Genomic DNA, 22,730 nt, shown 5'->3' on the forward strand with positions numbered 1-22,730 from the left:
GTACTTCATACCATCAACCTCAATATTAAAGGTGGCAATTATACACCAAAATATGTAACTTTAATTTCCTACAAAATATAAGTTACCATTATTATAAGAGTATTTGTTTATTTATAGTATGATACAATCAGATAAATTAATATACGTGATGCACCTTGTCTTGTGGAATGTGGACTGATTATCCTGCCAATTTTATCAGTTAATCTTGCATGCATGGGAAATGGGCGGAGTTACTTCATATCATCAATATTAACTCTTCTGCATACTACAATGTTAGCTAGGGTCTGTTCTGATTAGCTGAACTGAACTGAATATTTTATGAGAGAAAAAATTAAGAACTGAAGTGAATTGAACTGAAAATAATCTGAAGAGAACAAGTGCTTAATGTACTTGTACTTCTATTATATTGCTTTCTTCATCCTACTACAATATAATTGTGTTAGAATATTCCAAACACAAGTTTCAAAAGCCCATGTTGTACAAGTTTAAGCCAAGGAGGCTTGTCACTCTAGTTCAATCCAAATCGAAGAATTAGGAAATTCTAATCCGAACTAATTTGACTAAATTGGATCACTTGCGTTATTTTTCACATGTTTGGATCAGATTGGACTAGAAAGTTCCAAAGTTTATAGTAAACTCATTAGTCATTAATGAGCGTGCTCCCAAAAAAGTGCTTCATTTGTATCTTACAAATTAAATGTACATTTTCAACCAAATACGTTTAAGAAATACTCCGTAGTATTCTATATTTCTATCTACATTTGCGTCACAAGCATTGTTTTTGAGTTATAAAGTTTGAACCCATATTTTACCCCTTTATTATGCTTTACTGAATCATTCTGCTAAGAAAGAGAAGGCATTTGATGATTGGGGATGGAAAGGCTACCTATATTAACTTCAATGCGGCCCATTATATGAGTAGAATAAAAATTCTAAAATTGGAATTTTGGAAATTTTAATACAAAATGTTTATGCCTAAAAATAGAATAGCATGATTGCATAAATAACTTTTTCAATGTGATCCCACTAGGATAATTAGTACCCCGTAGGATGGAGTTGAAGATACGTACCAATTATTAATGTTCACTCTAGCCATTCCACATTTCTTGATCCATCTCCGTCCCCCACTAAGTACAGTGAGCTACTAAGAATTATACGGAGTACTCCGTTTTCACTATCTTTAACTTATAGGATTGATAACTATTATCTTAGACACTTTAGAAATGGAGATTTTCTTATCCTTTTACCCTTTTTTCTTACCTACAAAATAAAATTTATACTGCAAATAATATAAAACTATTAAGTTGAATATCCAACAGGCAACAAGGTCGTCCCATATTTTTTATGTTTATTATAGCTCTTATTATTATCTTTAGAATATAATTGAAATCGGCTCAATTTGTTTGTCATGTTGCTAGATGGTCAATGAAGCGCCGTAAATTTCCTATAGGCCTAATTGAAATACTTGTACTAGTTTATTTTATTCTCAATGAGCTTAATCCACTTGCCAAACCAATCTAATTGAACTTGTTTATATATAAAGGATAGTTGTTCATTGAGAATGGAGACAAATTAAGCATCAAAAATCTAAATATACAACAATACTCCGTAGTAATTAAGCAGCTTTAGTTGGTATATTATACATGTAAATATGTAATAATATTAAATTAACAAGTACGTACCATTCCACATTTTACGGATCATCTATAATTTGTTGACTAGCTAGGAATATTAACTTCATGCAACATTTTATCAAGTATTTTTTGTTCGGTTACTCTCTCTAGTCTCTAATGTTTGACGGTAAACGAGATATTCTAATAAGCAGCAAGATCAGATAGTTTAAACAGTACTCGAACTAAACATGTTTGTATCGTATGCTTTAGCGGAAGTTGATTTGCAATAATAACTCGCTGTTCATTATTATTTCCCTTGACTAATAGGCAATACGCCAATGCGTAAGAAAATGATGAGCAATGAGGTTTGTGGTGGTTCTATTAACCTGATTTTTACTTATCTGAACTTATCTAAACGATGGGCCTGATTAATCTGAACTTATCTAATCTTATCTAAACGTATCCGAACTTATTATCCCTTATTAGAACTTATTTTAGTTATAGTTTAAACTTGGGTAACCCTAATTAATCTTTATCACAACTTATCTGAACTTATTTTTCTTGAACTTATCTTATCTGAACTTATTAATTCTTATTCGAACTTATCTGAACTTATTAACCCTAAAATAAGTGGAAATAAGGTGAACATATGTGTATTTTTATCTTTTTGGATACGAGTAGAAAAGAGAGATTAATCCCTCTCCTTGACTTGCCCAACTATAATAATTTTCCGCGTATACTATGATAGCTAGATTTGGACATTTATACGAGCTTTATATCAAACAATACTCACATAGTTATATCACTTTTACGGAGTATATGTAGTATAATTAGTGCATATACGATGACATTTTTCGTAATATATGGCAAAGTAACATAGTTATATATTTTGAGGATTTTAATTAGAAGGGAAATAAAGACCTTGTGTAACCAAAAAGAAAAGGGGAGCATTATAATTAACATGAAATTTTTAAGCAGAAAAGAATCTGTCACATGTAGGGCTGTGCACAGGTCCAGAACCGGACCGGGACCCCTTGGACCTAAAGACCGGTATTTGGACATTTTGGGGACCGAGGACCGGTCCTGTAAAAATCAGGTCTGGACCTGTAAAAATCAGGTCTGGACCTGAAAATTCAGGTCCGGTCCGGTTTTAGACCTGTTTCAGAAATTTCGTTGTTTTTACCCTTCAAAAATAAAAACATATAATTACACAAAAGCCTATTAAGAAGGCTTATTAAGCTAAAAACTACAACGCCAATTACACTTTACACACTTATTAAGTAAAAAATCGGTACAATATAAAATAAAACCAACTATTAGTGCCTAAATGCCTAATCATATAAATTAAACCTGTCAAAATAAAAACATATAAATAAGGCCAGGTGCTAATCTTTATGCATTTTGTAGAAAAGCAAGCTTATTATATAATTATATTCTTAGATCTACTATATTTTATTACAAAGATGATAACTATTTGATACTTTACCAACTGAAGTCTTGGCAGCAAGCGAAGATAATTCAAACCTTAATAATGAAATTATCCATTTATAGTAAGTAATTGAACATAGTAGAAGTCGAACAAGGAGGTTCGAAAAGCAAAGATTCGAGACATGGCTTTAACTCAACTTTGAGAGTCCCGATGAAGAAGAAGCGGCGCAGATGGTAAATCGATAATGTTCAAACTCGTGGGAAAAAATGGAGTATGTGTGAGGGTGACTGTGCTGGAGAGTGGAGACTAGAAGAGAAGTTTTTTGAGTTTGAAATTGTTAGGGTAGGGAAATGGGTAAGTCAGTGACTAATAGAAAATTCCCCCAATTATTATCAAAATCCGGGTTTCAGGTCCAGACCTGATTTTTCCGGGTCTAGACCGGATCGGACCTGAAACCCGGAATCCACAATTTTCTTGGACCGAAGACCGGCTCGGAATCAACATGTCCGGTCTGGGCTAATCCAGGTCCAGTCAGGTTCAGGTCCAAATTACGGTCTGGACCGATTTTTGCACAGCCCTAGTCACATGTATTATGCTACAAAAAAAAATGAAAGGGTAGTCTCATTTGATTTATTATTTTTACCCAATCATAGAGCAAGCTTTAATAAAGATTATTAGGCTTCATACACTAATATCAATTAATATTCCTTCATTAAAAAAAAAAAAATCTCAATTAATAAACAATGGGCCTGTTAGAATACACCTGATCATGGTCTGGGCCAAGTCTTGGCTAAAAATGGCACATTCTGGGTCAGGCTACCCATTCAACCTCTAAATAACCTGTTTTCATCTATGTTTTGTTATTCAGTTCTAAATAGCTGGCTTTTCTTTTTAAGTTGAGTTAAATTTAACTATAGGTTTTTAAAATTTGGGTTGTGCTTGAAAATTGAGACCAATAAATCTGCCCAAACCGGATATTGAACTACTCGGGTCGCTGTTGATCGGCTCTAGTTAGAGTAACCCTATTTGAAATAGTTTGATCAAGGTAATTCATTATTCGAATTTAAATGTTTTGATTTTGACTTGAATCGAATTTTATTTGTCTGAACTAACTTTAATCCAAAATTCAAATTTTTTCTACCCGATCATATTTTTGTTGTTGTTGTGTTCAATAACTTGGTTGCCAAGTGCTGCTCTTCATTTAACATAGTACATAATGAAAGAAATTGGTATATATATCCACTCAAAAAAAGCCCATATATATTAGATATTAGCATCATATTCATACAAAAGTCCTAGCTATATGCATATTACTAAACTAAGCAATGGTGCATACATAGCATACTCTTTATTACACTTTCTTCATCTCATTTTCTTCTTCTTCCCTCTTATGTATGTACATGTAACAAACTAATCCGCTGACACTCGTAAATTCGTAATAGTCAAATTAAATTCATCACAATATATATTTCTTTTTCTTGAATTTACTCATTGGATCCACAAAAATCATTCAAAACCTCATCCAACAAATCACTTAACACCTCATCTTCCAATTCAACTCCTAATTCTGTTTTTTCCTCCTCAAACTTGTTCCATTCTCCTAGCTTTCTCATGCACTCTTTTTTCTCCATTAAACTTTCACTTCCTCGTTTAAACCAACAAAATCCCCTACTCGAGTTAGCTTTACTCTTAACCTCGACCGGTTGCTCTTCTTCTTCTTCTGAATCTGTTTCGCCGTCATCATGGACACCAGCCAAGTCCTCGAACCATTGGATGCTTTGAAGAAGTCTTTGCTTCGTTCCTACATTCATCCATGAATAAATTTTCGCGATTAGGCTAATGGTAACGATTTTATAACTAGGAAGACATGTTAATAAGAGTTTATTAGAAAAGTGCTTACTTTCCATATTAGCCATTTTTTGGTCAAAAGATAAAGGTAACTCTTCTTCTGAGACTTCATCTCTAAATGGAGAGTTAAGAACTGAAATTGGACTTTGTTGCTCTGTTCCTTCTTCACTTCCTATGTTATGTTTATCCTGTAATGACATAAAGATTGCAACATTTTATGTTACAACATACTCCATAATAATAGATAAAGCAACCTAAGTGGCTAATCCGAAGACACAATTAAACTACCAAGTTCTGATTTGACCCGAGTAGATAAGTATTATTATAGATAAGCAACAGATAAAGTCATCATCAAAATATCTGTACAACGTTTAGAATTTATAACAAAATCACACGTCATTATAATTATAACTAACATGTTATATCTAGCGAAATCCAAAACCGCAGTTAATTACTCGTATGTCCTACAAAATTAATTTATGAATCATTGTATAGTTAGGGATGGACTACAAGATATGTAGCATGTTACTTTGCTAAAGGAAGGATCGGATGTAATATAAAATTCCTACAAAAATGTCTGAAACAGTAAGATAGATATAATCTCAACAACTGTATATTATGTTGAACCAGCAAGATAATGCAAGCAGGTCAACTAAGCAACGCGCTAATCCAAAACAAAAGGACAAAGGGTGACCCATGATAGTTTTTAAGCTCAATTCCAAACATGTACTGCTTGCTTGACTTATTGTCATGTTACTTTCAATGGCACCCCTTACCCTCAACCACCAGACACTTGCACTCCTTATGCTTCCCAATTTTAAGTCGGGTTAACGTCGCCTTCTCTATTACATCTAATCGATACGGGTTATTTTAGGTCGCATTCAAGTGGTGAGTAATGTTGGTTTTAATCAAAATATGATGAAGTCGTTTTTAAGTTGTAAGACAGTAGTTTATGTTTTAACATCATGTTTAATTTTGGGGTATACCGAGTCAAATTCAATTCTTATTATCATAATGTCATTAAATTTCAAGTGCAATTTATTAATTATTAGTCAAGTTAGTTTCATCATCTAATTAATTAAAAAAAAAAAACAAAAATACAAAAAGACCTTTGTTTCATGGACCGCAGTTGCATGAGTATAATTGGACATATTGTACAATATTTATGAACCACAAAAGTTTTGGGGAGCAAAAAGTGCACAAAATTAAATACGTAAATTATAATTGTTGTCAATGAGTTATCTTGGCTTATCTAACTAGTAACAAACAATAATTAGCTGGTTCAAATCTCCTCCTCCCTGCTAAAATGTGTGATTTATATTACTTCTTTGCAATTTAGTGACAAACTTATAAATTTTAATCATCAAAGACAAAATAAATAGCATTTCAAAAATACATCAATGCAATTACACCTAATATTTTCTAATTATCATTAATTAAAAAAAATCTACTTTTATAATACTTGTTTGCAATTTAGTGTCGAACTTATAAATTTTAATCATCAAAGACAAAATAAATAGCATTTCAAAAATACATCAATGCAATTATACCTAATATTTTCTAATTATCATTAATTAAAATAAAAAAATCTACTTTTATAATTAGCCACATTATAATTTGTAACAAGTACCAACCATAAAACTTTGGCAAAAATCAAAAGTAGCATACCATGTGCACATAATTAAAAAGTGGACACCCTCCAAATATGTCAATTTTTCAACCGTATCCTCTAAAAAAAACGAAAGCCAAAAAAAAAAAAAAAGTGAATAGAAGTCGTTACCTCTTTGGACCCCACTTCAGAATCCGATGCACCATCAACACCAACGTCGTCCCAATTTTTACCCTCTTCATCACCGGAATCACCCATACAACACGGTAACTCCTCCTCTTCCACCACCATCTCCGCCACGGTAAATTCACTTTCACCCCAACTCATTTCCGATCCATCATTACTATTACTACCACTACTATCACTATTATTATTACTATTATTATTCGTGGGCGCGTCATTGGCGGGCCCCACATCATTATCATCCAACGGCTGATAATGATGGGATTCCACCTCCTCTTCCTCGACGACTCGAAACGATTTCCACCGTAGGATATCTTTGACTCGAACCGTGACCACCATTATCTTACTACTCCTTACCTCACCGGATAATCTAGTATCCGATCTCTTTGCTGGCTTCTTGTTACGCAACCTTTCTAACAACCTCTTAGAAACACTCCTTTGCAACGTTGACGGCGTTGCGAATGATGTGTTGTTGTGGAAGCTCTTAACCGCCGTAAGAAGCTTCTGGAATGAGGTTAACGCTGCTCGTGATCGACTCCGGCTCCTAGGAAGGGTACTAGGCACCTCCGCCGATAACACGGGTTGATTATTACTATTACTATTACTATTACAATCTTGTAAGAAATCTTTGAGCATTCTTCCATTTTTTGTTGCCATTTTTTTTGGGAGGAGATAATGTAAGAGTAAGTTAAGGATAAGTGTAGGAAAAAAAAGAGAGGGAAATGAAGGGTATGTATAGAGGAGAGAGAAAAAAGAAAGAGGGAGGTACTTTCTTTTTCTTTTTCTTTTTTTTTAAAAAAAAAATTAATTGTTAATTATTTGGGTTTTAATGAATAAAAAAAAATGAAATGAAGCATGTAATTTAGTGAAATAGGTAAGAAGATGCTAATTAAGTGATTAACATGGAAAAAGATGATTAGGAAATGACATTTTGGTAGGTGAAGGAAATGTACCTTTGGAATTTAACATGAACAAGGCCACGTGTGGTGTTTGTTCAAAGAATTTACTAATTAAGTGGATGTGATAAGTATCTTGTTAATTAGCTTAATCACTTACATATATAATTACCTAGGAAAATGACAATCATGTTTTATAAAACTTGATCATGATTAATTATTATAGTGGTGGAGGACCATAATTGTTTCATCAAGTCATCATCGACTAAGTTGATAATTTTTAATCTATTTAATTTAATTAAACTTTTTATAAAATTGTGTCTTAATCGGACATTGCTCCCACTATTTATAAAATTATTGATTGGGGTTGATAATTTGTGATTGACTAGAGACATTAATTTGAAATTTTGAACCTTTCTTTGGACGCTCATATATATAGACAATAATATAGTTGAAGGAAACAAATTTGCACTTGAGTTATTCATAATGTGAGGTATAGTAATTGTTGCACAATAGCTACAAGTAAAAGATTCTTTGTCCTAATTTAATATTCAAGACGGTTTGTCACAATTAATACTACTTTGTTGTATTATATGTTACCTTAATTTTGAGGCATACGAAAAAAAAAAAAAAAATTAATTTTCTTTTGAAATTTTGATGAGTGATAATAATTTAACCTCATGAATTAAAGGTTATGGGATCAAATCTCATAAGAGGTTTGTTGGGAGTGAGTGGGAATTTCCTCATCACTCATTGCTTTTGAAAAAAAAAATGTCATAAAGCTTATATTTTCATTATCGCCAAAAATAAAAATCTTGTACTTTTCCAATATTAGTTCCATTTAGTACATATGTAATGTAATTAAAACTTTTAGGATACTTACAAATGTATAAAATTAAGTTACAACGAACAAAGCTACGATTGTATACAATATTGATTTGAAAATTAAAATGTGAAAAAGACATGGATGCCAAAGAAGTGTGTACGTGGGAATGATATGGGGGAGTAGAACCGTGGATGCTTCTTAGTATTGGAAGCTTGTAATTAAGTATTTACTTTTGTTTTTTTTAGAACTACAAACAAACTTTGTCCATATTATTATTGGCATTTATATATTAATTATAAAAACATGTTACTATTTAAGATTTTATTTTTGTACAAACAAAAAAAAAAGTAAAGATAAAAAAACTACAAGTTGGTCATAGGATACGTTAATGGACGGAGTATAATGTAACAACAACGTACCAACCAAACAACATAATTAATATTTAATTAACTTTATAATATATGATAGTATTGTATGTTTATTAAGGTCAATGGTGAGGTTCACTTTATGATTTTTTACAAAGTATGGGAATATCGTTATCTTAACTCGAGAGTTTGACGCCTTTCCCCTTGATTAGCAACAGTTATCACTACTGCTCAGATATTGTCTGATAATATGACGAGTTAATTAAGTTAATTTTAATATAGTTCGCCTATCCACCTATGTACATGTAATTGGTCCACCTCTACTTATGAAGCAATTAAAGATTAATAGTTTTTCGGCGACTCTGGCCTACCTAGTAATCAGTATGTTGTAGGTAAGTTGATTACGTAGTTATTCCCTTTGTTCGTAATTAGTTGTGGTATTGTTGTTATTAGTTGAGTTTTAAATACGAAGATTAAAATGGAGATGAGTAGATTCATGTAAACGAGAAGGTGAGTAAAATTTGCCATAAACAAATTACTAACAAGCTCACGTGAATTTACTTCATTTTCAACACCAATATCAACTCTTTGTATTTATACGTCCTTCAATTGTTCAATTTTATTTTCACGTTTTTGTGAGATGCTGGAAGTATATTTTATTTTGTTATATAAAGGAAAAATATAATCATAATTCATACATACAAGTATATTATAATTATAAACTCCCTTGATGATGATATGGTTTACAATATTTTGAAATTGAGTAATCAATCAAACTAGAGAATCTTAGTGTGGATAGAAGTTTGTGCAGCGGATGCGTGCAAAACATGCTTGCTCAAGCATTGGAAGCATCTCCTGGTGTTTTGAGTTACACTCCAATCTATGTTTCCATTTCAATTTGCAAATCTTTCAGTGATTTGAATTAGTACATGATTGTATTAATAGACCAATTACATTACCGGTATTATCTTTAGTACTTCATTAATGTTTTCAAACTTCTTGTTTTGCATGAAATGAATAATATTTACAATTGCTTGTGTTTGCAAAAACTATAGGGATTACTGGCTTTTACTTTGTTTTTAAGTTGTTTGGGTTTTCGATCCCAAAGGGCAAAATAATCGATGAGGGTAAAGTTTGTTTAAGTAGTTGCTTTTACTTTGATTGTATAAGGGTAATTTGGATATCCCAACCTATTTACGTGGTTCACTAATGATGAGTTAGCAACGTCCATGGACCAGCGAGATGAGAGTCCTATACAAACAACTACATATTAACTAACTAAGATAAATATAACAAAGGATTCAATACATTACCTCCAAATCCATAAAACGAAAAAAGGTAAAAAAATAAGCCAAAAGATAGAAAATCGTGATAGTTGTTCGAAGCTCTTATTGAATCAACGCATATTTTAACAATTTGGGCGTGTCATCTATTTGTGTTTAACTGTTTATCCAAGGGAGAGTGTGTACTCACGCTTAATTGACTATTGGTAAGTACGAGTGTGTAGTATTATGTGTTGTCCCACATTGAACGATAAACTAAAAAAATTCACTTTAATTATAACTCAAGTGAATTACTCTTATGTCAATCGTTACTAGGAAGAAACCTCACTTTGTTTTATGTTAGTTGATTTCTTCTCAAGTGTCTCATGAACTGAACTGAACTGAATTTCAACGTAAGAAAACAGACCCTAAATACTTACTACTTCATCAGTTCTTTTTTACTTAACTCGCTTTGACTTACACTATTCATTGTTCTTCCTTTGATCATTTTTTGTGAATTATATACAAGGAAAAACATATTCATTGTTGGAATCGTCTCAACAAGTATTATCACATTTTAGAACTTTTATAATTTTTACTTATAGAGAAATAAAGTTATTAATGGTTAAAGTTGTGCATCGACAAACGTGATAAAAAAACAGGTCAAGTGAAAAATAACGGAGGAAGTATATTTTTTGTAAACTACTCATTATTTATTCATTGCATATAATTATCACTTACAATTAAATGTGCATTGATCTTATTTTGGCCTTGTTTGGCAATTGACTGTTAGCTGTCGGCTGGTTTGTATTGGCTTTTTTGTTGGCTATTTGACTTTTTATTAGTTTAAAAACATATTTGGTAAAATTGCCTGTTGGTTGCTATAAGTAACTTAGGTAGCCAAAAGCTACTCCAAGTAGTGTTTTCATTTTGGCTTAACAGCCAGCTTTTCAGCTGGCTCATTTATCAAACACAAATTTTGGATGTTTGACTAAATAAAAAACCAAAAGCTAAAAGCCAATAAAAAAAAGCCAATGAAAAGTCATTTACCAAACAAGTCGTTCTTTATATATACCCTATTTTCACTCTTTATCCCAATCTATCCCCAAATCTACATCCCCACAAAATAGATGCTCCTTAGTCCTTATATTCCAAAATGACATTGAATCAATTAGCTAATTTTTAACTTCAAATTTCAATTAACACATGCAATTCTTGTTTATGGGATTACTTGATAAAACATTAATCTTACACACTCACATTATACTCCATAAATAATCAATAATTAACAAATGTAATTGCCATAGGAATGTTAAATTATGTCAATAATCCAGTTCAACAAGCGTCTTTTAATATATATTTACTGTCACAAACTTTTGGGTCAGTCAAGTCTGACCAAATAGTTCATACGGCGGAGGAGATGATGATATGATAAAGATGATGATGACAACAATGGTGGATCTCCTTCTCTCCCTGTAGGCAACGATGACGATGATGACATCAATGGCAATGGAGAGAAGCGAGACCATTCATGGTTCGGAAGAGAGAGAGAGAGAGAGTTTATTTCTCGATTTTTTTGAAAAATACCCAAAAAAATCGAATTGTGGATTTCTTAAGTAATGTATATTGTTGAAATTGTTTGTCCATATGATTGTATATTGAATTTATTGTGAGCATTTTAATGACAAATGCATGTATTCTGGTTGAGAAATGAGCAAGTTATGTTATATCCATGATCTTTAGTACGAGCTCTTCAGTGGAGATTCCGCCATTGTTATACATATCATCAAACAAATTAACACATCCTCCATTAAATATTTTATGTCTTCCAATATCATTTATACATATCATCTATTGGTTATATGATATTATAACAGAATAATATTTCCTCTATTGGTTATATAATATCATTCTATTGGCTATATGATATCATTTATGCTTGTGTCTATGATACATTTATTAGCTAGTTGATATTCTCTATTGGTTAGATGATATCTTCTACTAACTGGATAATATCGATATCATATAGCCAGTAGAGGATATCATCCAACTAATATAGTGGTGGGTAGTATGAAGAGGGGGTAAGTTGAGGGGGTAATTTTTTTTTATTAAAAAAAAGGTAAATTTGTAATTTTAGGTTATTTTACGGGTGTTAGTTAGATATTCGAGGGCGACGTTTTCCACTTCTTTTCACACAATCTACAAAATTGTTCATCATTGAAAAAAGACAGAGGGGAAAAAAAAAAACAATTGTTACCCCTGTCCGATAACTCGTCGTTTGGAATTGTAATTTGGTTCCACAATAAACACCGACTGAAAAAATTCCAATGAAAGATTCTACCTTTATCCAACACTCTATTACTCTCACTCAAAATTCCACTGTATAAGTAATCAAAATTCAAAATTTGTGGGTTTAATTTAGAAACTAAAATTGATGGGTGTTGGAGGAAATTTCTGGGATGCCCTAAAACCCTACGCTCGATATGAGGGTTTTGATTTTATGAGGAACAAGAAAGTTGCTGTTGATCTTTCTTTATGGATTGTTCAACATGAAACTGCCCTTAAATCTTCCCGCGTTCGAAATCCTCATCTACGCCTCACTTTCCTCCGTACAATTAACCTTTTTTCTAAGGTAATTTTCCTTAATTTTGATTTTATTATCTGGGTTTAGACATTTTTCCCAATTTTTGAGTTGAATAGAGAAATGTTGAATGGTTTGAATACCCAAATGGTGTTTCTTGTTCAGAATTATGCTATGATAAGAAATTACATTTGGGATTTTTGTAGTTCTTTCAATTCATCAGTTTTATATTGATATTTGTTATTTTTTGCAAGAAACTATGAGGGTGATTTGAAATGCAGGAATTTAGGTATTGTTCTGTTCAGCTTATTTTCACCTATGTAATATATTGAGTTTATACAAGGGTTAATAAGTTTAGATAAGTTTTAAATTATAAAAGTTCATGAAAAAATAAGTCCAGATAAGTTCTGGTAATTAGTAATAAGGGCAACCCGAATTTGATTTTACTACTAAAATAAGGTCATTAGTTCAATTTGGTTTAGATGTGTGAATTCCAGGTGAATAGGATACATCCATATAGATGTGTGAATTCCAGGTGAATAGGATACATCCATAGTTGGTGAAGGTCGTGGTTATTAATTATAGTGCTGCTGAATATTTGCAGTTTGGAGCATATCCTGTATTTGTTGTAGATGGGAAGCCATCGCACTTGAAGTCTAAAGCAAGGATAGCACGGTATTTCCGATCATCTGGCATTGATCCCAAGGATATGCCTGTTGTGGAAGAGGGTATTTCGGTTGATCGGAACAAGTTTTTTGTTAAATGTGTGGAGGAGTGTGTGGTGAGTAAGATTCTTCACAGTTATTGTTCATAAGGCATTTGTTTTTTAAATTTTTTTTTAGCTTGGCAATCTGAAATTGTATGTGAGTAAGTGTGAACTTCTCCACAAATGTAGCACGCTTTTCTGCGTTGGTAATAGACCTAAAAGTGGCTGCAGGCCTGCAACAACAAGTTGCTTATATTGGTGACCTAAATTGCAAGCATTGGAACTGTTTTTATGATGATTATTCTATTTCCATACCTTTGTGTGTGTGAGTTGTATTGTTTCCCTTTAGGAGCAATTAGGGTGCAATATATCCATTTCCTGCAACGTTTAGAGTCATTGCCTGCACAACTTTCTAATTTTGATTATGTGATTGCAATGGACTGAATTAGTTATATCATTGAACTAGAATTTGGTTCTTATATGCTGTTTAGTAGCAACCACAATGCCTTCTGGATCAAGGGTATGAGGAAGATAACCTGTAAGGTTGTAACTACAGAGAAAGGCTGCTTTGTGCTTACAATGTGACTGTCCCATACGGCCATGTTTACCTGGAAGGAGTCTTATGAGAGGCGTGAGGCACTGGGGTATTAATTTGTTGATATTAAATAAGGCTTCAAATAGCCTCTATTTATCTTATTATTGTGAAACAATTTGGCAGGATTATGTCGTCTCAGGGCTTATCAGCTTTGATAGTCATTATCTCATTATAATAAAGTTCTATCTAAGAGTTTCCTCTATCTACTGAATTCAAAAGGCGACCCGCCGCGCCGGGCTATAAGATACAGCTGTTGTACTACTTGACTGGTAAGAAAGAGCTTCCGTAAGAATTGGAGTAATATTGTATGTACGATATAACCCTCTCTTCCGCTACTGGTGGACTGTTGCACATCTTGGTCACTTTTACTTTTTTGTTATTTCGTAATCTCCAGGGTATGATACCCTATAGCTTTACTTTTTTACTACTTCTGTTGCAGATTTCATTTAGTACTATCTCAATCGCTGTTGGCTGTAGATTTCATTTAGTCCAATCTCCAATCTAAACTATTTGTTTTGAATGACGAGTTATCTTTTCATAAGTTGGTGTATGTTTTTGCAGGATCTTCTCAAGCATCTTGGTATGCCTTTTCTTAGAGCTAGAGGTGAAGCTGAAGCACTTTGTGCTCAATTGAACATTGAAGGTGCTGTAGATGCTTGCATTACATCTGACAGTGATGCTTTCCTTTTTGGCGCTAAGTGTGTGATAAAACATGTGGATCCTAAATCCACGGTAACTCCTTATCTTGTTCAATGTCTCATATACTCTTTACGGGCTACATTTTTCTTCACTTTCTTGCCAATGGTCTTTTTTATACCCTGATGACCATTGGGACGGCTGAGCATGGATGTGAGCCCTTAATGTTATTATTCTTTTGATCTGTTTTATTGCTACAGTCCAGTGTATGTTACAGAATATCTTTTTTAGTTTTCTGTCTCACACTTTTATCTTCTGGCTCATTTTTTTTCCCTCTGTCATTGACTTGATTTGTAATCGCATTGCTTACACTGACCAATTCCAAGTTTCATCGGTTTTGATTTTCCCTTATGTTCAGGGACCATTTGAATGCTACTATGTGGAGGACATCGAAGTTGGTCTTGGCCTGGGGAGAAAACACTTAATAGCGGTTTCTCTTCTGGTTGGGAGTGATCATAATATAAATGGAGTGCAAGGAATCGGGATGGAAACAGCTCTTCGTTTTGTGAAAAAGTATAATGAAGACGAAGTTTTACAAAGGTTTGCCACTAAACATTTGAAATTGTTGGTTTCTTCAGTCATTCTTAAGCCAGGCCAATATATATTTGGACATGGCTTTTAATTAGCTGAACTACTGTTACAGGTTAAGCGAAATAGGTTCTGGGCCCATGTTTCCATCTAATGCCAATGTTGGTTCTCCTGGAAAGTGTACAAGAAATTCGGATATGTTGCAGAAATCTAAAGCCCCTCATTGCTCTTTTTGTGGTCATCCAGGCAACAAATCTCTTCATAGACGAGTGCCTTGTGAGTATTGTCATAGCATCGCAGGAGTGAATTGTAGTAAAAAGCCTCCTAAGTTCAAATGTGTATGCTCTTGTTGTGACAGGGTAACAATCTTCACTCATCTTGCCCCCCCTTTTAAAAAAAATGTTGAATAATTTTCCACGTGCCAAGCATAGCTTGTCGAAGTTCCGTCCATATATTTATCTATTTATCTCTCTAAAGAATTTGTGGTAAGCAAAAGAAAATACAAACATACGAAGTATATACACTGCTTCCTTAAAACTACAAAACTACGCTTTTGCTTTTGCACTACTTACATACTAACTTTTGATGCCTTCTTGGAGTGCCAAAGCTTAAGTTGGATCAATTAATTTGGTGCCTCCAAGTTCTAAGTGATCCAAACTGATCACTAGTAACAAAATTCAAGGCGAGCTATTGTTTGAGCAAAGGGAAGCATCAAAGTTAATCTTTAAATGATTGGAAGAGGGAGGAGCTATCCAAACTTTACACTTTAGTCTTTAAACTAGAGTTACAAGATTTCAGAAGGGGCATAGATTGCTTGGATTTATACAAATCAACTAATGTTGTGAATAACCAATCTTTGTACCCATTTTGTTATCCATGGTCATTATTTATGCATGACCTGTGAAAGTTTGTGATGTACGCTAGTGTTGAGTTCATATTATATGCTGTTTATATATTGCAACATGGCATGGTCTCTTATAGGCAACTTGATAATGATTCTTTGTCTTAAGTTGTTTATTTGTTTTAGCCTGTTTTCATAGTTTTATTTTCCATCCCCCCCTCTTCTCCTAGCTGTTTCCTGAAGGTGACAAAAGCTCTCCAAAACAAATTTGGAGGTTGGATTAAGTAAAATAGACATGTTCACTTCTTATGTGTTCTATGTTGGAGGTCTCAGTAAGAGCATCAGTTGTGGTTCTGCTAAGTTGCACACCAGAGAGCTTCGACACTTTTTGCACTGTACATGTTCTTGATTTTGTCCACCTAGTTGTTTTTAGTTTTCACTCTTGCATGGTTAGGGCTTCCAGATAGCTACAAGAGTTAACTGACATTTGCATTCAGATTGTCAGATGACGGACTACTTATGCTTTGCCTGCCTTTTGCTTTATAGGATCGGAAGGAAAAGGAACTTAAGAAGAATGAATATTTTCACTTAAGAGTTTGTAACAAGATATCCATGGAGTGCAATTTTCCTTGCAATGAGATTATTGAAATATATCTGAGAAATGAAGGTGGCACTTATATCGTTTATTCAAATTCTTTTAACTCTATTTAGAAGTGTGTTTATGATTGCTGACTTGCTGTGGACCATCTTATCATGTTGTGAGGATAGTGTCCTTTGCATCAAAGAAATCCAGTTAAAAGAACAGGTTAGAGATGCCAAATTTGGTTCTACTATAACTTATCTATCTATAGTAATATATAAAGAGAAAGACCTTCTTGGTTGATAAATTAGTTTTTTTTCCCAAAATACCCTTCTCGATTTGCAAAATTACCCTTCTTAAATTTCAAAACTACATTTTTTTTTTGGTTACCAGGAAAATTTCATCTATATTTACCAGTTACACACCAGCACAGTATACCACAACTATTCCCACTCAAAATTTCCCCTTAACTACTATTTATTTTATTTTTATTTATATAAATGAGCCTAAAAAATAGGGTGCACTCCGTAACAGTTTATTCCTGAATTCCAAACAATGGGGTAACTGCAAATTTAGCCAATCAACTCCATTTTATCAACTATCAAACGTAATTTCAAAAACATGCACAAGACTCGTGAAAGAGAGAAGATGGAGAGAGCAGCATTGCAAAAGAGTTATAACCATCTATATATACCCATGGTCAAATTCTCCCTAAAATAAATTAATACACCAATTCAACCTGTATATGTTGGATAATAAAGAATTCCTCTGAATTCTTTCTTATGAAAAAGAATCTGAATTTGTGGGTAGTTTGACAATTGACACTTGCTCTTCAAAAGCCAATATCAATTGATTTTATTTTGTGAGTCCTCTATTCTTTTTCCACCTATTCTATAACCCCTGATTTCGTGTCATGTGCCTTAACATGTTTATTATTTTTGTGTTTTTTGATTTAACATGTAAATTTTGTGTTTTGTACTTCTGTTTAAGTTTAATAAATGAAGTTCTCCTTTGGTAGAAATTGAATTTGAATTTCGGTGTATTGTTGTAATTTATGTAGTAGTATGCCCTTTTTTTTTTGAAGCATGTTACCCATGTTTTTGCTAATATGGGATTTTATGTGTGAAGAACCATACAGACTACATTTTTTGTGTCAAATATTGTATGAGTATGATTAATGTTCATAAAATTGTGCCCGGAAATAAGTACTGCATACGTCGTTATACCTTTCTTTTTGTTTGTTCAGTTTGACCGACTTCTGTATATGGGTAGTTTGCATAGGTAATTGTTTTGATTTCTAAATAAATTTCTTATATTGTACACGCGTAGCGTGTGTCTCTTAACTTGTTGTTTTAGAACTTTGTATTTCTTTTGTAGGGTACCTTTTTGGAAAAAAAAATTGTGTACAATTGATGAATATGCAACAGGCTAGTTACCCCAAATCACATAAATGGTTGACTTTACAAAGGGTAACTTTAATTGTGATTCAAGATTCAACTTAGCATATTGTTGTAAATGCTATGTGCAAGATCTGTTTATTTATTTAAAAATTCTGCTTCTTTCTGGACTGCTACTCAGCATTGTCAGCAATATTTGCTATATAGTCAATTGTTGTCTATAACACAGTATTATCAGTGATATTTTCTATTTATTCAAATGCTGTTTTTTTTGAAGATTATATGTGCAGAGTTATTCATGACATTTTTGGATCAGTCACATTGCTTGTTGTTACTGTTGATAATCATCTAGTATCCACCATCTTTGCTTGCAGATATTGCCGAATACAGTGCACATCTCTTGTGGAAAGAACCAGATATTGAAATGTTAATTGATTTTTTGGCTTATCATCTGCATTGGGAGCCATCATACATTCGGCAGCAGATATTGCCGATGTTCTCCACCATTTTTCTGAGAGAGATGGCTTTGAATCCAAGTGAACTTCTCTTGCTTGAACAATATAAGTTTGACTCTATTCAACGTCTAAAAATGAGGTATGGCCATCAATTTTATGTGGTCATTTGGAGGAGATTTGCATTATCGATGAGCGATGCCAACCATTCAGTACCTTCTGAAGGATATTCTATAACATCCGCTTCTGAATCTGAAGAGACTCAAACAGATGGAACTTGCAATGGTTGGGATGAGTTGCATGTGCCTCAAATTCATGTTGATGGTGAAAGCAGCTTTATACTCACAGATGAAAATTTAGAGCTAGTCCAAGCTGCTTTTCCTGTAGAAGTTGACAATTTTTTGCAGCAGAAGGTATAGCTTTCATGAGTCTCATCTGATCTGTATCTCCTTTATTAATTATCTTTCAGGTGATAGAAATTGATAGATTTGTTTAATGCTTTTATTGTGTTAGTACTTGTCTTTGTGCATTCATCATACTTTGGTTGCTTATTGTTTAGAGTATTTGGGAATTGGTGTTTCCCTTCTGGTTCCTCTTCTGACAATATCAATCTTATCTATTTGTCACTTGGCAGGAAGTGAAAGAATCCAAGAGAAAAGTGACCAGATCTAAGGGAACATGCATAGAGTCACCATCTCCAAATTCAGGCAGTGTTCAGCTAGCTATTACTGACTATTATCGTTCAAGTAAACCACTAAAGCAGGCTAAAGACAACCAAAATTTGGCTCAAAGTGAAGGAACTGGATGTTTGAAAGAAAAGAGGAAGGCTTCAAGTCCAAGCCTTTCTAAATCTGTGAGACGTCGGCTTTTGTTTAGCTAAATCCCTTCCCTGAAAATCTGTTGTCTTTATTAACTTGTACATATTATCTTTTGTAAGTCCTGGTACCGTGTGCCATGTAGGTTATATTTAAGCATGTTTAATCTGCTTGTGCGATTAGGTAATGCACTGGTCTGATGGAAGCTAGTTTCTGCTCTCACTAACACGTTTATAAATTTAATGTATTTGGGTTCTCTTAATCTTATATTGCATGTCTAACTATTTCTGATGTGAGGCAATGCTAACACAAGCAAGCGACTGATTGGCAAGAGCAGGATAAGAAGGAAGGAGAGAATTGCATGGATGTGTAGCAGTTTGAATGTGTTGTGCTTATTAGAGTGACAGGAAAAGGAAAATGAAAACCATGGGTTGGGGGGTGTTGGGGGGGGGGGGGAGGTATTGATAGAGGAGTGTAGTAGTTGCACACCACCAAGGTCTACATGTATACAAGAATTTTCTCCTTTGGAGAGAAACCTTGTTCAATAGTTGTCTTTTTTTAGTGCTCTTCTCCATACTAAAATAAGTGTCCACTCAAATATTTTAGACAATATGAAACATTAATGCAATACAAGTATCTTTTTGATTGGATACAAATGCAGTATTTCTTCAGTTTTGAGACATAATATCTTTTTAGTCTGTTTGCATTACTTTCAGTTTTTAATGCCATTGCTATAACTAACATCTCTGAAAACATTTTATTATATGATGGAGTCACATAATGATTAGACAACATTTGAGTATGGTTGCATACATGTTTTAATTAGTATCAGTATTTAGTATGAAGAAGTAAGATTGATGTTCTTATGACCCTTGAGGTCGTGTTGGTCCTATATTCAAGGATTTACATGGATTTGCTGCTTATTGTAGTTTGGATCTCTGATTGTGAATTTCTTTGGTGAAAGCTTGGTAGCATCAGTGGCCAGTATAGGAGGTCCATTACTGCTTTGTCATTGTGTATAATTTTCAAGGTGTTTCTGAACTGATGTTATCTTGTTGATCACTCATTTTTAATATAGGTGGTCTCAAGGAAGTTCTGTCAGCACGAAGAAGTTGAGTGCTTTTCCTAATCTATACCCTTTAAAATATGTGAAGTTGCTACTGTTCACTTATGAGCAGTGATATTACGATTTTTCCCATTTATTAAATAATATTCCCCCCTGGTTTTTTTCTCCCAGCCATTGCTTTTGAGAAATTGAGAGTCTATGTAATGTACTCCTTTCCTCTCTCCTCCACGGCTCTCCTGATCAACTTCTCCCACAATGTCTCCTTGTAATCATTCTCTCTCTAGGAGTTTCTCTTTTGAGCCGCAAAAATGGCAGGAGGTGGACAATCAACAAATGCTTCGTCTTCTGCTAGGCTTGCTAAGGGTAAGGTTTAAATATATATATTTAATCTAATTTGATTTAATTTTCAATCACTTCACTCTGGAGTCCTACGGCTACCGCTTTTGGCACCGATTTCTTGTCCATTATACCTCTACTACTTTTGAAATCATTTTTCCAATTCTGCTCAAAAATTAATTTGGATTTCCATTGCTCATACATCAGCCTTCATTGCTGGATTGGAACACGAAAGTATGAAGCTAAAAGTTCTCAAGGTCATTGAAAAATTATTTAATTTTCTGATTTGTTATTCTTTTTCAATTGATTTATCGGTGTGATTAATATGTACTAGGTTTTATGGATGTTTGTAATGTTTTTTCCCCCTTTAATTGATTTGGTTTTTTTTTTATTCTATTTGAAGGTTGAATAGATTTGAAAATCAAATTGGAAGTGGCAGAGATATGAGTTTTTTTTTTTTTTTTTTGCTCCGTAGTTGTTTTTGAGTTGAAGCGGCTTCTGAACTTTATCTCCTCCATTGAAGTGATATCTGAGGTAAGCTGTCTTTATTAATCTCATCGAATATCATATTCACAATCTAGGGCTCGTCGAGCCGTCGTTAATTTACTTGTTAGTTTGTTTTAGAATTCTTCTAAGATTGAATATTGAACTAATGGTTATAAATAATGAAGTTTTAAAAAATTGTATGACTGATTTTACTGAGATTTTTGAGCGAGAAGAATTTTATGTCAGGTTGATTGAAAGGTGCTGTTGAACAAATATTCAAATTACTGAATTTTATACTACCTCCGGTCCAAATTACTCGCAACTTTGGAATATTTTATATCTCACAAATGATACCCCAAAGTTGCGAGTAATTTGGACCGGAGGTAGTAATTAAGTTATGACCTGTTTTGTTTGAATCGATGATAAGGTTTGTTTCAATATGATCATATTTTGGTCACTTTTTCCAATTTAGTTTGATGAGTTGTTCTGGGTGCTAATCTTGTTGATCAAGTTGCATTTTTTAAGCAATGTGTTGAATTTTGATTAGTTTATCACATGTATGATTCGGAAGTGTATGTTTTTTGCCTGAATTTTTATTGATTTCAGCATTTTGGTTTATTGAATATTATACTCTTTTAGTTCTAGTTGAATTCATCATTTTGGTGATTAATATGATTGCATTTGGGTGTTTTTTGTAGGTTGGAAATCACAGTCTTATTTTATCTTTAATCTAGAGCTTTGTAATCTCCATCTTTATTCTTTACCTCACGATTAATCATGTTAGGGTCAAAGTAGCAACAGTATTTTTCCATGTTAGATGTTGAACTCCCACCTAATAGTGTATAGTATTTAGGCATTATTAGGATTCTTCATTTTATAACAATCTGTTTTCTCTACTGCTAACAATAACCTTGTAGCTATTTCTGGGTTATGACATTTAGGCAATGTACTGACTGCCATTTAGACATTTACACTTTTGAGCTTCTTTGTACACAACAAAATACCGAAAGCGAGGGGTAGGGAGAGAATTTAGTTAGTTTTTTAATGCATCAAATCCTTCCCGTGAACACTTCATACATATGTATGGAAGAAATTAATTCATTGGAGCTGTAAATCTGTCGATTAGTGATCAGTTGAGTTGTTTTGTGGAGGCGGTTATGTTGTTTATGCCGAGGAATTTCATTTCGGCGTTGCGATTTTAGTATACTATGGGGATATGAGAAAAGAAAATGATTTGATAATAGGAGTATAAGTTCTATCAACAAAAAACCAAAGAACCATGAATTTTTTTTTTCAGCAAATCTCAAACTGCCAATTTAGCAGTTGAGTAGTTCTTGAACTGAATGATGTAGTTGAGTCAAAATTAAGCACAAACCGGAGCTTAGTGAAGTTAAATCAAACTGAGCTGAGCCATGTTGGTGTTTGAATGATGTATTTGTGTCATGTGTATGGGGGAACACAAGGTAGTTGCTTCCCACCTTACCAAGTTCCACCACTGATCTTGAATCTGTCCACAGCTATCACAAAATTCTTTCTATAGTTATTTAGAATTAAAATTTAGGTCATTAAGTGGAGGCAGTAAAACAACTGGTACTATAGAAATTATACAGTATAGAGTTC

General features: G+C 33.3%; 2 protein-coding genes across 4 annotated transcripts; one reads left to right on the plus strand and one right to left on the minus strand.

Moving 5' to 3' along the window:
- Positions 1-4,256: 4,256 nt before the first annotated feature.
- Positions 4,257-7,462, minus strand: LOC110714173. The gene is made up of 3 exons (XM_021892650.1): positions 6,671-7,462; positions 4,943-5,078; positions 4,257-4,843 (listed from the first exon to the last, which is right to left on the minus strand). The coding sequence occupies exons 1-3, from the start codon at positions 7,337-7,339 to the stop codon at positions 4,527-4,529; spliced, it is 1,122 nt and encodes a 373-aa protein (XP_021748342.1). The 5' UTR covers positions 7,340-7,462; the 3' UTR covers positions 4,257-4,526.
- A 4,634-nt stretch (positions 7,463-12,096) lies between these two features.
- Positions 12,097-21,416, plus strand: LOC110714405 (flap endonuclease GEN-like 1). Of its 3 annotated transcripts, XR_002510114.1 has the most exons (12): positions 12,097-12,663; positions 13,217-13,393; positions 14,475-14,645; positions 14,968-15,149; positions 15,253-15,496; positions 16,525-16,645; positions 18,330-18,820; positions 19,042-19,260; positions 20,301-20,333; positions 20,460-20,651; positions 20,832-20,881; positions 21,028-21,416. XR_002510114.1 is itself a non-coding variant. In XM_021892911.1 (9 exons), exons 1-9 carry the CDS (start codon positions 12,466-12,468, stop codon positions 20,242-20,244), a joined length of 1,896 nt encoding a protein of 631 aa, XP_021748603.1. In that variant the 5' UTR covers positions 12,097-12,465; the 3' UTR covers positions 20,245-20,290. The 3 variants fall into 3 exon arrangements, 2 of the variants coding, with proteins under 2 accessions (XP_021748603.1, XP_021748604.1); XM_021892911.1 differs by lacking the exons at positions 20,301-20,333; positions 20,460-20,651; positions 20,832-20,881; positions 21,028-21,416 and adding an exon at positions 20,152-20,290; XM_021892912.1 differs by lacking the exons at positions 20,301-20,333; positions 20,460-20,651; positions 20,832-20,881; positions 21,028-21,416 and having other exon boundaries at positions 19,042-19,513.
- Positions 21,417-22,730: the final 1,314 nt, after the last annotated feature.

The sequence above is a fragment of the Chenopodium quinoa genome, unplaced genomic scaffold (genome assembly GCF_001683475.1).
Source record: "Chenopodium quinoa cultivar QQ74 unplaced genomic scaffold, ASM168347v1, whole genome shotgun sequence".
Classification (NCBI taxonomy): domain Eukaryota; kingdom Viridiplantae; phylum Streptophyta; class Magnoliopsida; order Caryophyllales; family Amaranthaceae; genus Chenopodium; species Chenopodium quinoa.

Excerpts from the sequence above, each read along its gene's own strand:
- LOC110714173 (XM_021892650.1), bottom strand. The coding sequence starts at position 7,339 with ATGGCAACAAAAAATGGAAGAATGCTCAAAGATTTCTTACAAGATTGT. Across the intron at positions 5,079-6,670 it reads CTGAAGTGGGGTCCAAAGAG|GATAAACATAACATAGGAAG; the intron begins GTAACGACTTCT and ends ATGTCATTACAG. Across the intron at positions 4,844-4,942 it reads AAAAATGGCTAATATGGAAA|GAACGAAGCAAAGACTTCTT; the intron begins GTAAGCACTTTT and ends GGATGAATGTAG.
- LOC110714405 (XM_021892911.1), top strand. The coding sequence starts at position 12,466 with ATGGGTGTTGGAGGAAATTTCTGGGATGCCCTAAAACCCTACGCTCGA. Across the intron at positions 14,646-14,967 it reads ATGTGGATCCTAAATCCACG|GGACCATTTGAATGCTACTA; the intron begins GTAACTCCTTAT and ends CCTTATGTTCAG. Across the intron at positions 19,261-20,151 it reads GTCCAAGCCTTTCTAAATCT|TTTGGATCTCTGATTGTGAA; the intron begins GTGAGACGTCGG and ends TGCTTATTGTAG.